The sequence below is a fragment of the Triplophysa dalaica genome, chromosome 24 (genome assembly GCF_015846415.1).
Source record: "Triplophysa dalaica isolate WHDGS20190420 chromosome 24, ASM1584641v1, whole genome shotgun sequence".
NCBI classification, from domain to species: domain Eukaryota; kingdom Metazoa; phylum Chordata; class Actinopteri; order Cypriniformes; family Nemacheilidae; genus Triplophysa; species Triplophysa dalaica.
Window position 1 is genome coordinate 10,840,157 of NC_079565.1, and position 22,718 is coordinate 10,862,874.

Sequence of the window (22,718 nt, forward strand, 5' to 3'; positions counted from 1 at the left end):
CTCTTATTGGTTGGTGGTAAGGGGGGCTGTTGGGGGTACAGTAAGCGAAATCACCCGGGAGCTAATATACCGCACTGCGCAAAAAAAAACAATGTAATAAATCTCCCGCAAATCAATTCCCTCCTGTGTTTTCCATAGGTTTAAGAGAAGGTCTAGATGTTTCAGCCTCCATCCGGAAAAACAAAACAAATTAAAGAGAAAGTACGCATAGGAATTCAAGCGTGTGTGTGTGTGTCCAAAGGGGGTGCGCTACGTTAGTCACCAGAGGTCAGTGATAAACACAGAGTGAGTCATTCTTCAAAGTGTGACAGGTGCATTAAAAATGTCTCTTCCAGACCACGTCCTATTTCAACAAAATGGTTCCTGTCATTGTACTTACTCACAAATTACATAATCAAGTGCTTACAAGGTGAGAAAAACACTTCATCTTTTGGGATTTCGGTTTGGAAAGGAATTTCAGAGACCGACCCAACGGGTTCATGTTGTTTTTTTAAACCCATAAACGTGAATTACGTTTGGCCATGGGACCATGAATGTCATTCATGTGAACATCTGTTGGGTGGTGACAGTAAAGGCCGTCTGGCAGAAAAGTAACATAGCGATGACAAAGAATAAAAAAGACAAAGAAAAGCATGCAGTACAGGATTTTTGTACAATGGAAATATTATGACATCATTTAATGAACTTATAGAGTCAGGGAATACACAAAAAATGCACTGAAAACAATGGGTATATTCATGGAAATATCCAAGCCAACCCCACTAAACATTTGTCAGACATGCAATGTCTTAACTGTTGAGAATCTTTAGAGGAAACGCTTTAAGATAAAACTAGAAGAGATCTGAGTTTAAGGTGATTTAGGCCAATCGTCTCCATGGCTTCTCTGCTGCCTCTGAAAAACAACTGATATATTAAAAAGTATTTATTGCCTGTGTAAAGATAAAGTGCTAAGTCAAGAAGTACTGTTATATATCCTGCATTGCGGATGCTGCACACAGTGCTCAGCTTTTAAAGTACAGGACAGGACGATTAACTGACATTAAATGTTTTAATTAGATTTTAACTGAGCACTTGCCACGTAAATGTGTAATTTGTTCATCAAAACAAATGTGTAAATCACATAAAAATTCCAACACCACATATAAGAAAAATAAGTCCCAGGTGAGATCTCTCAAATATGCTCTCCTAAATACATCCCCTATATATTAATACGAATAAATGGAGATCAAATGCAAACCTTAAGCTCAAGTTTCCTCAGAAAGAGATACAGAGATCTCAACTATGTCACAAACTGAGTCTGCAATTCAAAGTCAAAACTGAATTGAATTTCAATATGAACTCATGATCCATTTCTCATCAAATCCAGATTATTTTACCTCTACCATACCACCACTATGCATTTTAATGGTCTCATTTGTTTCTTTTTATGTTTTAACAGTAGGAAATTTTAGAAGAAAGATCTAAGAGGAGGTTGATACTTAAATGAAACTAAAACTCCTTTGAATCTCCTGAGCTATGAATGAGCAACCTCTGAGCAATAACATTTTCTGGGCATAAAGGTGTAAACGGAGTCCTAGAATACACAGTTTAGTCACATATACAGTATGAATCAAAGAACTAATTCAACTGGCTTTTATATAGTCATGTATAAAATTTAAGAGAACATTTCAGTTTTCCGAATTTACATTTTAGGCATGTGTTTAGGTAAAATGATCATGTTTGTTTCATTATGTGAACTACTAACAATATTTCTCCTGAATGTCAAATAACAATCTTGTTTCAATTTGCATTTATTTGCAGAAAATGAAAACTGGAGAAACAGGTCAAAATAACAGAAAAGATGCTCTGTATTTTTCAGATCTCAAATACTGCAAAGAAAAACAAGTTCATCTCACTTTTAAGCAATACAACAATAATATTTGTACATATATTTCAAGTTCAATTTTTTGTATGTGATAACCTGGATTTTTATCACAGTTTTCACATGTCTTGTCATGCTGTCAGTCTTTCACATTGCAGTCGGATGACTTTCAGTCACTCCATATTTGATTTTGTTGAAATTCAACAGTCACTGTGCTAGAATGGCCACAATCCGTCTAGAAATGCGGATGAAATGAAGATTCTGAATGGTCTCAAATGGTCATGGGTGTTTATTTGACCACTCAGAGAGGCCTATTATCCTTTACTTAAAGATAACTTATGTTCCATATCTTATTTACATATTCTAGCACTTTGGTTATTATTAAATAAAATATAGTGTTTATACAGTGGCAATATTCAGGGAAAAAATAAACGAAAACCAAAAAACTGTGATGCTCTGTATGCCATTAAAATATAACAAGGGCCACGTTACATAATTTGCTTTGTAAAGGTGAGCTTTAATTTTATTGTATTAGGCAGCAGCCTGGAGAGAACTGGTGGCCTGCTGATCAGATGAGAACAGTGAGGTCATTACTCTTACTGTGTGTTTGAACAGTAGAGCTCTGCCCTCTACAGGACAGCAGCTGTATAACAACCTCAAACACTCGTGCCTGTGTGTGGGGTCGGAGGGGGGGTTCAGACATAAATGAGCTTTAGATTGAGACAAAGAGGTCATTATCACAACCGACCTTTCTTCGTAATATAAAATATAATAGTGTTTTAAGGAAAATTTAATTTAGAATGAGTTATGGCTTAGGGATTTGTTTGCAGGTTTCGTAAAAAAACACCCTTTTGGTTCCCTGTAAAAATTGGGTTTAAAGAAAAACTGATGTTTAAAAGCTGTTGTTGCATGAAGAGAAACGTGCGTTCGGCCATGAACTGAACAACCTAGAAAGTCCTTGATAAAAGACAAATTGCCTGAGACTCAGTGGGCAGGTAGAGAAAAAGGGGAATAATACTCCTTGGGGATTTGACTGAATACAGGTTTTATTCAAGACCTCGTTTAACACAAGCGAGATTTTTTAGTCTTCTGAAATGATCATGACATACGTGTGTGTTTGGGTGTTTCTCTAGGCCGGATGAGGAGATGCTCGGTCTCAGCAGCATATGGTGTCTCTGCAGGAGCTCATACATACAGAAGCACAGCACAAACAAGATCAGCACTGACCGCAGCTACACGACAAACCACAAGCCTAACCACAACCGAAGCCTAAAAGATTGAAATAAACAGATAAAATTGATTCCATCTATGGGTAGAATATTTTATTGAAATGCTATTTTTAAGCTGTAAACTATGTTACTTACTGTGCATTTACCAGAACTAGATTATGTTTAACATTATCGTCTAAAGGCCAGGGTAGGTCTCCCGAAATCTTGGTATGCTTTTGGACATCAATTGAATGAACGAAGTTGGTTCAGCCATCTTGTTGATGACGCCACACAGGTGGTGGAGTAAAGACATCTACTAATAAATAATACGTAACTATGCGATGCTGCTTGCTACTGATCGTTGGAAGTTGGAACCATGGTTTCTGGAGCTTGCTTTTGGGAAACACACCCCAGACCGAACAAACACACACCGGAAGTTAACTTCGGGCCAGGCGAGAGCGTCCGATGAAACCAGCTATAGCTGAAAAATCATGCCATAATTAAATATAATGTAAGATATCAAACATCAAAAATCCACATTATATCAAATAATTTAACACAGTTTTAAATATTTATGACAAATAATACAACCAAACAATTCAGATCAGACAATATTAAAATATCTTTAAAAACTTTAACAAGGTGATTTTTCGTTCAATTCGGTCAATTCTTTGCACAAAAATATTGTATAGTTTTTTATAATTTCAGTAAGTAAGCATTGTATACACAATGACATCCTGGGGACGTAGAAACAAAGACAAACTAGTTCTAAGTTCAAAAAAGTTAGGTCACACTTTACAATAAGGTGCTATTGATTAACATTAGAAAATGCATTAGCTAACATTGAACTATTTAGTCTTTCAGCATTTATTAATCCTTGTCCATGTTAGTTCATGTCAATACAGTTAATCAAATTAGTTCATGGTGCATTGACTAATGTTAACAGTGACAACGTTTGATTATAATATTGTATTCATATTAATACATTAATTCATATTAATACATGCTATAGAAGTATTGTTCATTGGTTCATGTTAGCTAATGCAATTGTTAACAAATAGCACCTTATTGTGAAGTGTAACCAAGAGTTAAAATGAAAAGAACAGCACTGCCATACGTTTGGTGATAGGCTTTTGCTCAGTTTAAGCCTTTGCGCTTGAGATCTCAAGGGGCTTTAATAACATTCAGCTGAGATGGCACAATCCCTTCCATTAGACTAAATTAACAACAACACAAGACTGGATGGGGGGTGTCAGCTGACCATAATCTAATCATCAAATCAACTAGTATCAGAAAGCTATAATGTAGTATTTCGCTTACTACACGGAAACTTTGCACAATACGCCGCCATACAAGATTCTCGAATATTCAAATTTTGATTTATTTATTTGCTTTATAATCTAAATGATGCTTAATTTTAACCTTTGATCAATAATCATCAATAGCATGAGTAATCCCAGAACATTGGACCTTTTTTTTTAATTGGACCACTTTACTATGCAGACAAGCAAATGACAATTGCAAATAACAACATGGTTATGAACGATTTATGTTTACGCATTGTCTAAATATTCTGTGGGATAAGACAACTTGACAAACATTTGATGATTATAACCCATCTGAACTTTTGCCCCCAAACTGGGCTTGGATTCCAAATCGTTCCATTACCTATAAATCAAGCCCAGATGCCAATATCATAGCTGGGATTTACAAGTGACCCTTTATGTTTAACAGTGTGTAAGATAGACATTCTGGAAAACAGACGAAAGCCGTAATTCATGAAAAACAACGCTGCCACTGATTTAAAAAAGAGAAGATTTTTTAAGTTACAAAAACGTCTGAAATTCACTTAAGTGTAATATAGTGTGAGTATATCATATGTCCTTTATGAGAGACCAATAAAGGAACGCAGTTGCCCTTCAATTGTGTGAAAAAGCCGCACTAGCAAACCTCAAGGACAAAGCTTACATCTTTAGATTTTATCAACAAGAATCAATTCAATCCCTTTTTCTATTAACCGAAACTGATTGTTTGAAGATGCAATATATAAATACAAAAAGAAATCTAAACCTTTTTAAACTACCAAGCATAGAGAATCTAATAATGAATTTTAACCTTGAATTGATAGATTCTTTTAATTGATTAGTTGTTATTTCTGAACATGGCTGATATATATGGCATGTAGGAGTCGAGTGTTCCTGACAAATGTCAGCATACCAGAATTATTGCTTATTTAATGGCTTCCAGTTACGTAACTCAAGAGCTTCCACAAAAGAGCATGAGCAGCAATGGACAAACATTGTCATCAATAAGGTCCAATAAGGAACGACTTCAGCGTCAATGAAACCTAATTACATTTCTCCTTGGAATGCCGTTGACCCGCGGGCTTGTTGATAAATGCTGGAACTACTAGTGAGGGCGGGCTCAAGTATTACTCGAGTCGCTTCATTTGAATGATTTTGCAAATTGTTTGAAAACCCCTTGATTGTGAAGATTGCATTCTTAAGGAATAAAAGATGAAAATAATAGTACAAATTAGTAATGTTGTAAATGTGAGTTTGTATGAACACCAATAGCAACATTAATAATATTTTTGAGTGTAATTTTCATCTCGACGGTTAGCATGCAGTTTAGATTGGCGGTATGGTTCTGTTCTGGGCAAAACTGCCCATCCATGCAGCCAACATGAATAAGAGCAGGGAGAGCAGCGATAAACCCTCTTAAAAATAAAGGTGCTAAAAAGATTATTCACAGCGATGCCATATAGGACCATTCAGTAATACGTTTTTTAAAGAACCATCTCATTCCTACTTGTTTATAATCTGAAGAATCTTTTTTGCCACAAAGGTTCTTCAGATGTTAAAGGTTCTTTATGGATCCGAAAGCACCTTTTTTTAAGAGTGTATGGTAAAAAGAACAGAACAAACAGTTTTTAATGACATATATGTGATACACGTAATTAAAATGTTATTAAAACTTATAAAAAGTAAGATAAGAAAATTGAGGACTGATTGTAAATTTGAAGTGGAGTTGGGGATGGAGGAGGGTAATTTACTCGTGAGCATCTCGATAAGCTGCTGAAAGCTGAATGAATTTAAAACGGAAGCTGTGATAGCGTCATAAGTAGGGCCTAGATGTGAATCAGCTGATGCGAGCATGACTTATGTGACCTGCCAGAACAAACACTTGATTTTAAATTTTACTATTTTATGTGAATATAATATTATAATTATGAGTTAATGTTAACAACTACAATATTATCGTACAAAAATACTGTTGTAGACCATAGTATATACTACTGCAGACTGTAGTAAAATTCCAATATTGCGTAGTCTGTTTTTAAACTTTACTATCCTTTAACTGAGTATCACACAGTTTAGCTATCTACTTTTAATACAACGTTGTATGTTACAATAATAATTTATTTTGGGAGGGATTATGCATTTTAATTGACACAGGACAATGGAGTGCAGACAGTATAATTGCTTTAAAATACTAGTATGCTGTAGTAGTTTTCAATTTGCTACAGTTTACAATAGTAAATGCTAAAGAATACTAAAGTTATCAGAATGAACTGTAGTATATAAGAATAAAAAAAAATGAATATGATAAACATGACATATCAATAAAAACAAGATTAAAGGATTGAACTCTGACTAAAGCTATTACTAGCAGTATTCATCTGATGATATAATATCACCTGAATCAACTAAATTTCATACTAACCCCACTTTGTGCTATACGACATTCAAAACCCCATATTTGTGCAGAAATTTCCCTTACTAGATGTTTCCGTGAAAACTGCTGGTGTGGACAGCAAATATTTAGACACCTTCACGTTTGGACTCTACCACAACAGGCATTCACGTTACATAATCTCAATTGCTGATGTAAAAAGGCCGATATAGATTGATGCTGGCATCAATACAGACTGACAGTGGTGTCACTAAGACCCCATTAGCTTTCTGCCTAGATCTGCTGGACAGATCACGAGAAACCACAGGAACAACCACCACTACCAAACCACATACAGTAAATTAAATAAAGGGATATTTCACCCAAAAATGTAAATTATTTTATCATTTACTCATTTCAAACCTGTGCGACTTTCTTTCTTCAGCAGAACACGAAAGAAGATATTTTAAAGAACGTTGGCAACCAAACCCCATTGGCCCCGTTGACTTCCATTGTATAAACACAAATTAACACATCTTGTTTCACAGACAAAATTGTCACATACAGGTTTTGAACAACATGAGGGGAAATATTTTGGGGTGACTTTAAGACAAAAATAAAATGTATATGTATCTGGCACCATGCAGAATGCAACATCCCATCACTGTTGTATTTAACGTGAGGTCTGGAATTTCAAATTCTGGAACTTCTCTATTATCTGCAGGCAGAATTTGTGAAGCACAGTGCCATATGTCAAAGATTGAGAAAGCTTGAGGGTACACATGGTCACATGGACTTCACGATTCTGACCGCATAGCAGCAACACTGATAGCGGGATCCCTCTGGCCCCCGCAAACCGCACACACACGTGCACACACACACACAACCAACAGCAATCTAAGAACATCAATAAGTACACTCTTGCACATAACAACACACATTCTGTACAGGTTTAATTGTCTTTCAATTTCAATAAAAATCCTGTTTTCAGATCCACACAAAAATAGTACATATATTTCAACATTGATGACTGTGTAAATTGCATAGCAAATGTCTACTAACCCATTTCCGCACACATACACATGCATAGACACTCTCTGAAATGCACATTTGAGCATGTTAGGTTCACCGCCGCTGATATTTATTCACGTACTCGCGCACGAAGCTGATAGGGTTGAAACAGTACAACAGAGCCGTCACACGCTAAACACACAACACCTTTCACAGATGACACACTCTCTAATGCATATGCACACATGCAGCATTGTTCTAGTGCCGCACAGTACAAAATGTTCTCCTCAAACACACTCTCTCTCTCTCTTTCCCATCATGCTCTAGGGACCCTAGCGGCGTAACATGGCGCTTCTAGCGACACTGAAGGTAACATCCATCTCAAAACAAGGGAAAAAATCTGCTCATTTCACACAGTCCATACTTGAATATACCCCTCCTTCACCTCTACTCGTTCTCTCTATGACATACGGGTATAGCAGCCCCCCCGCCCGCCAGTAGGCCCCCCGCCTGCACACACCTCACGGACACACTTCATTCAAGGGCAGACCCCTTTTCTTCCAATTTCACGTGCTGGGACATCTCTTTCACTATCTCTCTCTCACAGATGTCCGAATATGCATATCGGTTAATTCAACTGCAGTCTCGTCCTCGCTGCAATTGCAGCTGCAGCACTTTGGCCACAACGAGCGGTGTGCTAAGTGCTTACGGCGGTGTTTTCTGGCGAGGGCTGCAAGCGTATCGCTCTTGTTCGTGGCAGTCTCTAATATAAATATGTGTCACCGCTCTTTATTTTGCACTCTTTAGTTGAGATTAGCACGCTTACAGTTTAGCATGTGACGGATGGAGATGCTAGCTAAAATGGGTCCTCCATGGGCTGTGGGTTAGCTATCACACGACACATTTAGAGTAATTAGCAAAATCCCCTTGGATTAAATAGCTCTCGATGGATTAGAATTAGCGTTGCTGTTGTACGCAAGTAACTCAATGGTACTTGCAGACAATAAGCAGTTTTTTAGACGTCAGAACAGCTAAGAAAGGCATGGAAATTATTATATTTAGTACATGACGCTTTGTTTTGTAGCAACTAGCAAGCATATTTTAAAGGAATAGTTTAAAAATATATATATTATTGAATCACCTTCATGTCAATCCAAACCTATATGACCCCATTTTGACACACAATGAGAATTGTTGAGTAATATTGAGAAATAATGAAAAGTAATTGGGGACGAGCATTTCAAAAGCTTCAAAATGACAAAATATAAAAAATTTATCAGGAAAGTAGTCAACATGACAGTAATGTATAGCATTGTTCAATTGCTTTGTATGAGCAACAGAAACAATCTAACTGGGACATAATTTTTTGCACATACAGTTAAGAACCGCAGAGATGACCCATTTTTATACGAAACACATAAGCCAGTTAGCATTTAGCAATTCCGGTTTTATCGTTCCAAAATCAATTTATACTTGAACAGCGTTTTAGTTAAATGACTAAAATTAGATATGTGGTAAACAAAACCTAAGACATAAAACATACCAGTTATAACCTGCTCGTGATTTTTAAAGCTTTTCCGGTGGTTACAAGTTGCTAACAAGCTGATAAAAGCGGCAACACTAAATGTTGGCGCCAACATTAAATGTCATCACGCATATAAATATCACAAATATTGTAAAATGGGCACAAATCTCTAAAAACGTGGATGCGGATTCATTTACGGAGTAATCACTTGTCAGGGAACACGTTTTTATAAAGTTTGAAAGAGTTGTTGGAGGCTTGGTGATGTTGATATCAACTGAGTGTGGTGTTGTCTGTTTATAGCGTCGTGTTAGCTTTTTACTTCTAAAAATTGAATTTGAGCTTCAAAAATAGCAAATGTTGTATTAATGTATAAACATTGTCTTGTTAGGCTAATGTGTAACCATCATAAACCTTTGTTAATAACAGAGCTTATTTTTTTTGTGATCTTCCAAATGTCTATGGGAAACAGCGGCACTAACTTCCGGGTTGGTCGAAAAATATGTCATCCCTGCACCAGTCTATTACGAAGCAGCATATACAGTACGTACAAAGAACCCTGATTTTTTTATTTTGGCCGAACTTTTCCTTTTAATCAAAGAAAATCCTAAAAAAGCTGAACTGAGATTCTGGTTAAGTGTATTTGACATTTGCCCTATAAAAACTGGGAAAGCCTCGGAGGGTTTACCGAAGCGCAGCAAAAGAATAGTGATATCAATTTATGTCCTATTATATTTTCTGCTCCCGTGCTTTTAATATTGGCCTTCAAGGTGGAATGAAAAAATTGAATGGAGTGATTTAATGAAGATGAGATGTGGAGAGCTGATATCGGCAAAAAGGAGAGGAAGGAGAACGTTCGTGAGATGAAGAGATGGACGGAGAGGAAGATCGAGAGAGAGAGAGAGAGTCTCGCTCGACCAGACTTATGTGATGCATTTCACTGTGCTGCATTTCTCATCTAGCTTCCATCTCTCGCTTTCTCTCTTTCGTCTGTGCAGCTTTCTGCAACCTATGCACTAACAACTGATTCATGCTCTCAGTGAGAGAGAGAGAGATAGATAGAGAGAGAGAGAGGGAGGGAGAAAATCACCATCGCAAATGACAGCAGGATTGGGCGCTCGGCCAAACGCTGTGACTTCAAACACTCCAATTTTATTAGCCACACCGACAACACAGATAATACATGCACACACATACATAAATAAAATCAAAGGGGCATTATTGTCCTGTAGCACAATATTATATATTTCACGCAGGGATGCTGTCGTTATGTAATATTTATAAAATATAAAGAATAATGGCTAGATTGAAAACCATCCCATGATAAGTAATCTGTAAAATATTTCATTAAAGAGATCTCTTTATTGTCACTGTTGTTTCTGTTAGATGGCAATGCAGATTGAGACTTGTTTAGATTTTTCCCCTTAATGCTGCAGTAAGACACACGTGTTTCCACAAGAGAGTTTGAGAGAAGATCTAAAGAAAGTCACAAACAGTGCTCAGGTTATAAAGAATAACAAAATCTGCATTCAGATCTTAAAATGAGCGCCAACATTTCTAATGAAATTACTCCAAAACAAAAAAAGATATCATTATTATTACTATTAACTTTGAAATATACCTGTATATAACCAGTGAGGGAATGGCAAATAATCTAGTTGAGGACATATTTTATATATATTTTTTAGCCTATATACTTTATATTTAAATCACAGATGCAGAAAATGTCACTATATTAAAGATGGGGTAAAACAAGCAGTCTCTGCCAATCTCATATTAATCTTGAGTACCTATACAGTAGTATTGCATACGTCGTATTTCGAAGAGTGTTTATTTTGAAAACATTTATAAAAGAGAGATACAGCTATACAATTATTTCCTGCTGGAGGCGGCCAGGAGGGATGTAACTAGAGCACGAGCACACGATAATACTACATCATCGCATTAATCCCTTCGTGTTTTTTACATTATGCAAGTAACATTATGCGTCGATTGCCAACAAAACACAGGCGTATGACTTAGTTTCACTTACTGCGTGCAGTTCATGTCTGGCATCTTTAAGCGCTGGGGCCGCGCCATCCATCAGTTTCTAACAATCTCCAAATCGAGCATTATATCCCCCGTTTATATAACATCCATCACTAAAATGCTGACTTCTCTCGCTATCGCAAGTGTAACATGTTCATGACGCAGTGCAGCTACTCTTGATGGTAGGCGGGTCTTACTATTGCTCGTGGGTTGGCGCGTGGGTGGGCTATTTCTTTTACCTTGCCAAGCTTTTCCAGGAGAGTTGGCCAATCAAAGGAATAGGATTCCTATTACGAAAACATGGATCCAGACTTAAAAAAAAACTTTCCGAAACAAGTTGGAGTGCTGGGGGAGTGTATCAAGCACAGAAATACGACGGCATACGTCCAACACGTATTTGAACAAGTTTGCCACGTTCAACAGTGTGAAGTAAAGAAGTCAGAATGCATGAAACAGCTTTAAATCCCCTCTCTAATGTATACAATTTTGAGGTGGAAATCCCCTGGACTCCCCCTGCGAAACCCCACCCCCAACCTTCCAGCCCACCCCATAACGTTTGTTTTACAGATTAAGCAGTTTCCCATCTTACAAACATATACTCTATGGTTTTGCAAACATTCCCACCAAGTTATGACAACCCACTAAGCCTACGAAAACATCACTTGAAGTTAAAAAAACATGTTTTAAACGGTTCACTTACAATTTAAGAATAAAGTTTTAATGCGTTTTAACAACGTTTAGCAATGAAATGAAAAAAATGCAAGGTAACTTTAAACCCACGGTTGTGTCAAAAAGAGACAAACCCAACTAAAATGTCTATATTTGATACAACCCCTTGTATGTTGTTGCCAAACGTCTTAAAAATGTTATAAAATGTTATATGTACAATAAACATTATTCTTACATTGTAAGTGGAATGGTTAAAAAATAGTTTTTATATAGCTTTGAGAGAACATTCTCCAACGTTATGAGAATTTTTCACGTTAGCTCAGTAGATAAAAGACATTTGCTCCATCCAGGATTTGTCTGGTAGGTGTAAAAACAGGTAAATTACATTTACATTATAGGGCCCAAGCCATATAAACAGACCAGAATAACACAGACTTGGGGGTGGGCTCTTGAATCCAGTCCTGTAAGTAACAATTCTACCTAGCAACACATTCAAAACCATTCAGAACACCATAGCAACACCCTGACAACCACCATAGTTATGTGATGAGACTTGTTTGTGCTTTTATTCATCAGCATGAAGCATCAACGACACCACACACAATCTGCAGCAGCTTGAAAATTCTATTTGTCTGTCTTATATCTTTCTGTGAGAACGTCAGTAAAGCGTGTGGCAGCACTACAAAGTCTACAGTCAAGCGTTGCTGCAGCATCATCACTCACTATGTGCCGGTACGTTACTCTCATCAGCTGCCTTTGGTGTTCGGGCCCAGTCAGCAAGTTTCTTCCTGCCTGTCGATGTGTGTGTGTTCGGTTACTGGAGAAATATGTACGATATTAAAAGCCAGGGTCCTGGACGAAGGTCCCCCCTTATTTCACTGAGATGTCTTGGAGAAGTGAGGTATTTTAGGTGCAGGCAAAGCGACTACATTTTAAACGGCTTTAATAACCCAGTGCTAACTTACCTCACTTAGGCCGACAAGGGACGCTTTGTTGAAATTCGTGTTTGACAATCACTTGGCACTGAGCTAACACTGCCTCCTTACGCCTGTCAATTGTTCTTGAGAATTCTGTGCCTTTCAAGGTCCAGGCTATCTAGACAGCATTTTTAGGTTTTAATGTTTTGTTTGCTTCAAACATTTGGTCAAAATGTTTTCAGCTTAACGCTGAATGGGAATTGTACTTTTTTGTACAAATTTACTCAAATTTTCAGGATGAAAAAAAGACATATCAGTTCATCCATAATTTCAAAGTGATAGAGAATCCGATTTTGGTTGCGCAGTGACGGCTCATTAAAACTGCCACTCAGAGCTCATTAGAATAATAAACATGTCGCGTGAGTTTTCCCAGGGGCAAGACAGTTTGTGAGACATCCTGGGGTACTTCAAATCCCTGGTGTTGACTTTACCAACTGAACAGGAATCAGATTCAGTCAGGTGTTGCATAAAGCATGACCTCATGAAGTATCTATGAGGCATTCGGAGAGGGTGCACAAGGAGAACATGACAGCCTCATGTAACATTCATCGGGTCTCATGCGGAAAATGTCTTTTTAAAAGTATATTAAATGTCGTGATTTGTTTTATGTGATTTTTGTTGAGTATCCCACATGGAACAGTGAAACATGATCATTTGGTTGTGTTTTACTTAAATTCACTTACTTACACTGATTCAAACCCGTGTGGGTTTTTTCTTTGGTGGAACATCAACGGGAGATGTTCAGTAGGAAAGTTACATACTATAGAAGTGAATTGGGACTGGGGTTTGACATTCAAACCTAAAGCTTAAAGACACATCGCACTAGGTTTGATGTCACTGACAATCATTGAAAATCAATTGTTTTTATAAAATAAGTCCTAAAATCCTAGAATACTAGTAAAACTTTTAAAGTGCCTTTTAAAAGTGTTTTTAGAGCTCAAGAGCCCAAGTCCCTATCCACTTTCATTGTGCAGTCAATTATGTGGGTGGAAATATACAAATTTAGACACTTTTATTCTTCTTGCTAATGCAGAACACAAAAAAAGATATTTTGTAAATGTTGGTAACGGAAAAGCGTTGGTCCCCATTGACTTCCATTGGTTTTGTGTCCATGCAGTGAAAGTCAATGGGGACCATCGGCTTTTGGTTACCAACATTTTTCAAAATATCTTCTTTTGTGTTCTGCAGAAAATCACACAGGTTTAAAATGACAACTGGGTGAGTAAATGACAGAATTTTCTTTTGGTGAACCATCCCATTAAAATATCTCCTCCCACATCCATCGACTCATAAAAACCTCCTGTTGTGTATCTTATCATTTTTTTAAAAAGTTGAATAAATGAACCTTTGCACATCCTGTTCAGTCTTTCCGATATCCTTTGCATGAGCACTCATGCAGACAAACCGGTACATGTGCGTTTACGAAACAAGCGTGCACACATACACACATCAATGAAAGCCCTGACACACATCATGTAGGAGCTGATCTCATTTGTGTACACTAGGTCGCACTCACACACACGCTCTCCACCCCCACACACGAAGACATTACTGCAGTGGATGCGGTCTTAAACTCACATTTGAGTCCAGCAGGTCGATGCTGTCCAGGCTCTTGCTGCGGTGAATTCGGCCTTTGATTCTGCGCAGGGATGGCTTGCCGTGCGCAGATCCCTCCGACTCATCCAGCACTGAGACGGATTCTGGGGTGCCGATGAATGCGCTGATCTTGGGGTAGTAACTGTGAGGAAAGAATCGTTTTAGAATAAAGTATTTGTTTTACTATTAAAAATAATGAAGTGAAATCGAGTAAGAAGGGTTTAAAATGCTTACACTGCAGGGCCGTATTTGTCTTTGTCGTGTTTGGGGAAGACCCTGAGATTAAAGCACAAGAGAGAGAGAGAGACATTTTTTATTTCAGCATATAAAAATGTTCAAATATATATATATATTGCTTAACATACACAGAACATCAAGATCAATAAAAAAATTATTACACATCTCATTGGGTCTTGCGTATCTTGAATATGATGAAGAACCAATGAGATTTGACGTTTCCTTGATAGCTCATATATATATAGACTTTTTTGATGCATTTACAATTTTGCTTTGATGTCAGGTGAGAAGATGTCTGTAAGATGTTTATGATCTAGGAGGTATGTAAACCCGCTTTTTCTGAGATGATTATCAGACGTTTTTACACAGCAGATGTTTTCCAGATCTCTAGATCTGGCAGACATCTTACAAACGTACCTGTGCTATCTGGGTATACATGCATCTCAATGCTTAAATTTACCCCTCTCATCTGAAAGTTTTCATAGATATGTGACATACGCATGACATATCGATCAAAATGTAATTTTCAGATCTTTTTTCTCACAAATGTATTGCTTCACTTTAGAAGACATTTATGAATCATCTGGTATCATCTGGATTGGATGGATTTGCTATTGATCTTTACTGTTGGTGTTTTCATTGGATGCACAAGCTGGCTCGAATTTTGGTTTGGTTATAATATTTATTTTATTTTAAATAAAATTTACATTCGTATTATTTCAAATGCGTATATATATTCATTTCAAACTATTCAACAGTTATTGATTCTTTGCGGAGGTCTACTGGAAGTTTAGTTTGAGCCAAATAAAGTTTTTTGTTGATGCCACTGAAACCGTCTACGAGAAGATAGCATGACAGCATTTTAATATAAAATTGTTTGCGTTCGACTGAAGAAAAGAAGTCATATACATCTGTGATAGCATCAGGGTTAGAAAATTATTAGGTAATTTTCATATTTGGGTGAACTATACCTTTAACACAACAACACTGGCTCAACCTATTGCATGAATCTATGGTGTTTTTCGCTTTATCTGATTGGGAAATAAAAAATCCTGTTTTATTTGGTGATGTCTACATTGTGAAACGTCTTTTTGTGAAGCTTTTCATTTTAAAAGTGGAGCAAGTCATCAAGATAAACATTCAATCTCATGTAAAAAGTGCACCAATTGTCCAAAATAAGATCAGGAATGTGCATTAAGAAATTTCACTTAAACGTTAAGTTGTATCTTCTCAACACAAGTCAATTTGTTGTTTATATAGATGAAACATATCAAGATAATCCACACACATCAGAAATGTATTCTTAATACTCACACATTGGACATTTCTTACTGCGCATGTTGACACAAACCACAAACAAGGGGTCAAGCTCAAATAATATTGCCACAAGACATTAATCAACCCATACTACAAAACTAATACGCCAACAAAGACAAAACAAGAATAACTCTGTGTTTGGGGTCAAGTAAAATATTAACATCACACACTTTTGAATTTATTTCCAGACGATAATAAATTGCCTCTCATCTGTTCTGTCTTAAATCCTAAGTATCTTTAATGCAATAGATATATGTTTTATGCAAGTGTCATATGATCAAGTCACTAGATCATTTTCAAGACAAGTATGCACCAAACAAATCAAACTTCATACAGAACACAACCCTTGATCAAATATGGCCAATCCAACCACACAGAAAATAATCGTGCCACAAATATCCGAGTTTCAAAGTAGGACTGAGATGTCTATTATATTTAGCCAAGCACTTAGCTTAAAAAAGTATGTATTGTCACAGAAATGCATACATATAGACTAAAATCTTATTTTTTGTGCACCTTGAATGAATTCTGCCAAAAAGGCCTGACTTTGCAAACCTAGAACAGTGATTATGTAATACCACTTGAGCACATAGTTTACAGTACCTGTAGCAAAATGTGAGAGACTTCCCGTACAGTACAAGAGATAATTTGAATGCCTCGTACCATAACCGTTCGCCTCATTGATATCAGGGCACACCGTGCTTTCCAAAGGATTAGTTTAACCCCCTGCAAAACGAAATTCAATACAGCAGATCTTCTGTTTCAATGCCCTTACAAGGACACCAATAAAAGGACTCCTCATTTGCATATTAATTGGTAGACCTCCAGGGCTGCCGCTACGGATTTTCAAGAATATTTGAACGCGATTTTAAAAAGCATCACAATTTTTTCTCTAGATTGTAATTTGGTGTGTCAAATGGGGATGACAAGAATAGGGCAGGAAAAAGAGGACGAATGGATTATAATGACAATGAGGCTGAGGATGGCCTGAGGAAACCCGGTGAGGTCCCACCTTCAGCTAACCTTATTTATCCAAGCGTATATTAATCATCTGGGAAAAGGTTCAAGGACAAACGTTCTGGTGTGTTGAGATATAAAGAGCATTTCAACCCAAAGAGATGTACAGATGTGTGCTGTAGGTATAAAAACATAGATGTGAATGCTTCAAGCGCATGCAAACATTCTGTTAACACAAGACGTTTGGGTGAGCCATTTACATTTTTCATATATTTTTTTCTTTTTTCATCATCAAATATTTCTAGAATACATTTGACAAAATAAGGTGTGTTGTGCAAGATACGTAACTATTAGGTTGGTTGCATGCATTTCAAGTAACACGGCAGCATATGCTGAAAGGGATAGTGAACTGAAAATAACTTTTTTTGAAAATGGCTTTTACGTAATTCCAAAACCATATAACTTTCTTCGGCAGAACACAAAAGAACATATTTTGAAGAACAACATTGACCCCCGTTGACTTGAATTGTATGGACCCAAAATCACTGTGACATTTTCTCAAATATCTTCTTTTGTGTTCCACACAAGAAAGAGTCATATACAGAATCTGAATGACATGAAGGTGAATAAATGATGACAGATTTATTTTGGTGACCTATTCCTTTATCATGCTCACAGCCTGAAATAAATACAGAAGACATAATCATTTTGCTTGTCCAGGCATCCTCCTGACCTCCTATTGTACGAGCTTCATAAAGCTATCAGGCTATACTGCTAGATCAGCAAGTCAATATCCACTCATAAACACAAACAAACAATGCTGACCATCCATGACTGCCATCAAAACTATCTCTGCTGCCATTATTACAAACATTAATATGATTTTCACTTTGGCCAGCAGAGAATGGCCCGAGGACACAAAACGGGCAAAGAGCATTTGCAATCGTGTATAATAAGTCCTGACAAAACATGAAACTTCTACATGAGACGGATTCTATTACCCGACTGTTACGACCGTCAACCGTTAATGAAGTAAATAATCGTTCTGGACGGGGACAAGAGAGCAAGGCGAAGACCTTTATTTAGCTTGATGGAGGAGAGGTGCTCATGGAGAGCATCAGTCAGGAGTACTTGGGGTGAGAAAATGTGCAGGAAAACACAGAAATTTGCATAAAACGTGATCAAGAACTCTGTTAGACAACCCCGCTCACGATTTACCTTTGGGAGAGTGCGTAAATGCTAAAAAGCACGTGTAAGAGGCCTTGGGGTGGACAACTGCTGCTAATTTCATTAGGCTGAGCATAACGTCAGGACAAGTTTGTAAGACTTCAGGGAAGATGAACATCTGGTGTGTTTCAAGAACTCAAAACAGACATTTTAGGAACTTCTCTTTTCGGATAGGAAAGAAACAATAAAAATGAGATCTCTTTCAAATCAATTTTTTTCAAATTGTTTGTCCGATGTAGAAATGAGAATTGGTCTAGACTTATACAGATGCAGAACATTTCTCATCCAATTTTAACAGAACCAACTTTATACCCTAAACAGTTCCAATTCATTCATTTCTTTTAAAGAAATTCGAAAAAAAACCCATCTGAGATAATCTGAATACCTACATAAAACGTTACACTGCTGTTCTTCTGAAACCTCATATCTCCATAAATCTTTGTTTGTCACTGGGTTTTCAAATATCTAACAAATAAAATGTATTAGAGAGTGCTTGTCAACTTTGACAACACATTTTATAATGATTGAAAAAGTAAAGTGTATTTTCCATTCCTGAAAAACAGCTTATTTGGACATACAAGGTTATAGAAGGACAGTGATGCTAACTGATAACAGAATTTCTTCTTGGCTAAAAAAATTCATCTCTAAGCAACACAGACACTTACCAGATGCAAAACAGAGGTTCACAAGTGTAATTTCCATCAAATATGCTTATAATGAATTCTAATAGGTCCTGACAGAACGGATCTCTCCATTAATGTTTCCTTTGATCAAAGAAAATGAGACATGAATAGTCATGTCTCGATCTGCAATATTTATGTCTCTGATCAAGCGATGTGAGTCTTTTGATATCATACAATAAAAACTAAAGAGTAAGATGGATGTCCACTATCGTCACTTGCTTCATGAGAACTGATCTCCTCTATGTATTTCCTTTTACCTCTTTTCCTGGACAGATCCTGAAGTCCTCTGGGTAAAAGTGGACAGATTTTAAACCCCAGGCAGGGAGGCTCACCTAGGAACAAATCGAATGTAGGAACTTTCAAAGACAAGAAATTCTGAGCCCCTATCTGTTCAGAATTCAGTGACAAGTCAATCTGAGTCTCTAGTATTGTGTAGGCTAGTATCTTTTATGCTACATAAATACAAAATACATATTAACGATTTTCACAGAATTTTGAAAATGCAACTATTAAGTATTAAACTCATGAAACCTGGCGAGAACATTTTGAATTTGCATTTCAAATAAAAACGAAGAAATCTGATGTTGTATTTGTTTGAAATAAAAATAAGCATTTATGATTATCATTAGGTTTATTATTAAGAGCATTTGTATTCATGTATTTAGTTCTCATTACTAAAAAAGCAAACTCGTAAGAATTGTGTTCTCAAAATTGCAATGCAAAACATTATATGATACTTACACACCATAGTGGTGTTTGATATTCTGTAAATCATTGTATTTTAACTGTAATGCAATAACAACACTTATGAAGTTTAAAATTAAGAGTAACACGAATAAAAAATAATCTTATAAATAAAATGTCTGGAAAGCATTGCAGTATTTATATAACAATAATAAGAATTTAGGTTATAAACTTGCTTAATTGTCAAAAAAAGTAATTTCTTGACTTTCTTTAGTTTAAATATAAAGCATTTTTCAATATATTTGTATGTATACTGCATATATATATATATAAGTATTTATCATATTTATGTATATACATTCTTACATATTTTCTTGGGGGGTGTAAAATTTTCTTGAGATTTACATTTTCAGATGCATTCTGCAGCAATCTGTGGTTTAATTTACTGTAATGTAATGTGTAATGATACCACTTTTGTTTGCACGTAACGCAAATCCCACTACAGCTGTGCGGTGAGAATATTCCTGTAAACAACGCAATGTCATCTTTCAAAACCCATGAATGATTAAACCTACCTCAAAGTACTAACATCCAAACATGCAAAGACGCCGCTCGGGGTATTTTTGTGAATTTGTTTTCTAGTTATTTGGAGCTCATCACATTAGGCATCTCGGCTTGACACAGTAAATTACGTTCCCTTGCTTGGTCGCTCACGAACGTTGTAGCGCACGTGGCTTTGGTTCCCCTTTAAGCTTCAACTGTTGCGGAAATGCTGACATCAAACAAAACACGCTGACCTCCATTTTAAGGGAAAATCTTACAAAATCGTCTTGTGAGTGGGCGCCTAATAGAAGATTGAGAACTTTAGATGATAATGTAAACATGATGAAAAATGTGTCTCCTCATTACTTACAAATGAATTACCCAGCATGCAAGATTCAAATTAGCAGCCTTTACCGACCCCAAGGGGCTCGAAATGCCTACGGTTGTAAAATCATTACACGCCGGCCATCTGCAAACAGAACTTTACTTAGAAAAGCACTTCAGGACAACATTTGACTTCCCTCAACATTTAAAACAATAAAGCCCTAACAATGTCTTACTGAAGGCTGGTGATTTTCCTTCAATGTTGATCTCTCACTCTTTCTTCCTTCGATTCTTTGGCGTGTAATTACAAAGGTGTAAGACAACTATGTGGCCCATTAACTTCAGGGTCTGAATTTAACCCATGTTAAGCCTACAGTATATAAACCCAAATAAGATTATCTCAACAATTCTAAAGCAGGTCTCTTTTGAAGCTCCAGTACTGACATTGTTGAATATGGAAATGAGATGTGATGCAATAAAATGTGATGATATCTGCCTTTGTGATGACCTGACAGAGAAACACAAAAGTGCAAATATATCGAATCTGGTCATTTGTGAAGGTTTGAGGTTAATTAAAAGACGTCTCCAATCAATAACCGAGAAGGTTCAAATCGTTGATCGTATTGAAAAGCTATGGAGGAGAAAGATTGGTCAGGCTACATTGGTTGTTCGAATGTTGCACGTTGACCTTGTGAAACACAAAAGCCCACAACGACAGTGTTGGAGTGACGTTCACAAATATCTACAATACAATTAAGAATGAGGAGACACAAATCTCCAAGGCCAACGCAGGTAATGCACTCGTGTCATCCATTCGGCTAAAAGTGTAATCCTGTAGTGTTTACAGAAGCGTTCAATTCACACAAAAAGGTCACGGAGGCACACGACTTACCGATGAAAATGGAGCAAAGATGGAAAGGATTGACAACATTGTAAGAGAAACACAACACAGTGGAATAGTGAAATCACACGATACACAACAATGACAGGTTGGATGATCAGTGTATGAGATGCAAGGGTTTACACACATCAACGCAAGGAAACACACATACACGCCTTAACTTTTATTCATTTTGCACACAGTAGACATACACAGAATGATCAGACACATGCTTGGATGTCTAGACAGAATCATGAATGAAATGATACACGAGTGGATAAAAAGCCAAAATGACATCATTATGCACACACTCAGCCTCCTTTCAAACTTTGCTCGCATCTTTTACGGCACAGCGAGTGCCGCCCGCAGTCCACCAATGAGATGTGATCGCAATATATATCGTCATTGAGAAATAAACGAACACGACAGTCGCTTTTCGGGATCGCTAGACACCTTTCACACACATATATACTTACCACATATGTTTTCTGGGAGGCAGGCTACGCTCTCTGTTGTAGGCAGTCACCCCTAGAGCCAGCTGCATTACAGTTATGTATTTCTGGTAATTCACCATGGTACTGTTGACCGCTTTTTTTACAACACAAAAATCCGCACCGAAAGACACGCGCAGGTAACGCTAATAATAACAGTTTAGACTCTCCTCCCGCTCCCTGGCATCGGCTTCAACTGCGTCTTCCTTGCTGAGCATCACAGCGCCATTTCCAGCAGCAGCAGCAACACTGACAGGGAAAACACTCCACGCGAGGGAGCGCGCCGCTGCCACCCATGACCACAATGACAGTCTGCTCGTGTCGTACCTCTGTCAGGAGAAAGCGCGCCAATCCGCTCGTTATTACTCAGGAGATGGGCATTCTTTTCCCGCCACTCGCGCGTACTGCCGCTTTGCTCAGAACGCGCGCGCGCGCTCTTTCTTTCCCTCTCTCTCTTTCTGTCTCTCGCTCTCTCTCGGAGATACGCTGCTGCGGCGTCCACGCGTCCTTGCGTGAGGTAGGGGAGTGTGTGTAGGTGCGTGACTGCGTGTACGTGCGTGGGGTTAGATGAGGGGGTGGGGTGGTTAAATGTAAGACGGAATGAGGTAAAATATCCTTTGTTTATGAATGTAAGACTGCAGTCTTTGGTCATTTAAAATTGAGAACTCTACGTTCCAAATTTGCTATTTTTTTCCGTTTCACACAAATGGAGATATTTAGTAGAGATATCTGGCTGCTCTTTTCCATACTAAGTTATTAGATGTTAAATCTATTTAACATTTCTGGTAATCGAAGATGTATGTGTTTGGTCATGCTAACTGAAAGAAC

At 37.3% G+C, this 22,718-nt stretch overlaps 1 protein-coding gene across 1 annotated transcript in view; it reads right to left on the reverse strand.

The window, feature by feature from the left end:
- tjp1b (tight junction protein 1b) overlaps nt 1-22,357 on the reverse strand; it is a 77,280-nt gene extending 54,923 nt beyond the window's left edge. The window contains 3 exon segments of the mRNA XM_056739238.1: nt 14,530-14,689; nt 14,782-14,823; nt 21,876-22,357. Coding sequence (XP_056595216.1) covers nt 14,530-14,689; nt 14,782-14,823; nt 21,876-21,973 — 300 coding nt within the window. The 5' untranslated portion in view covers nt 21,974-22,357.
- Between the last annotated feature and the right edge of the window lie 361 nt (nt 22,358-22,718).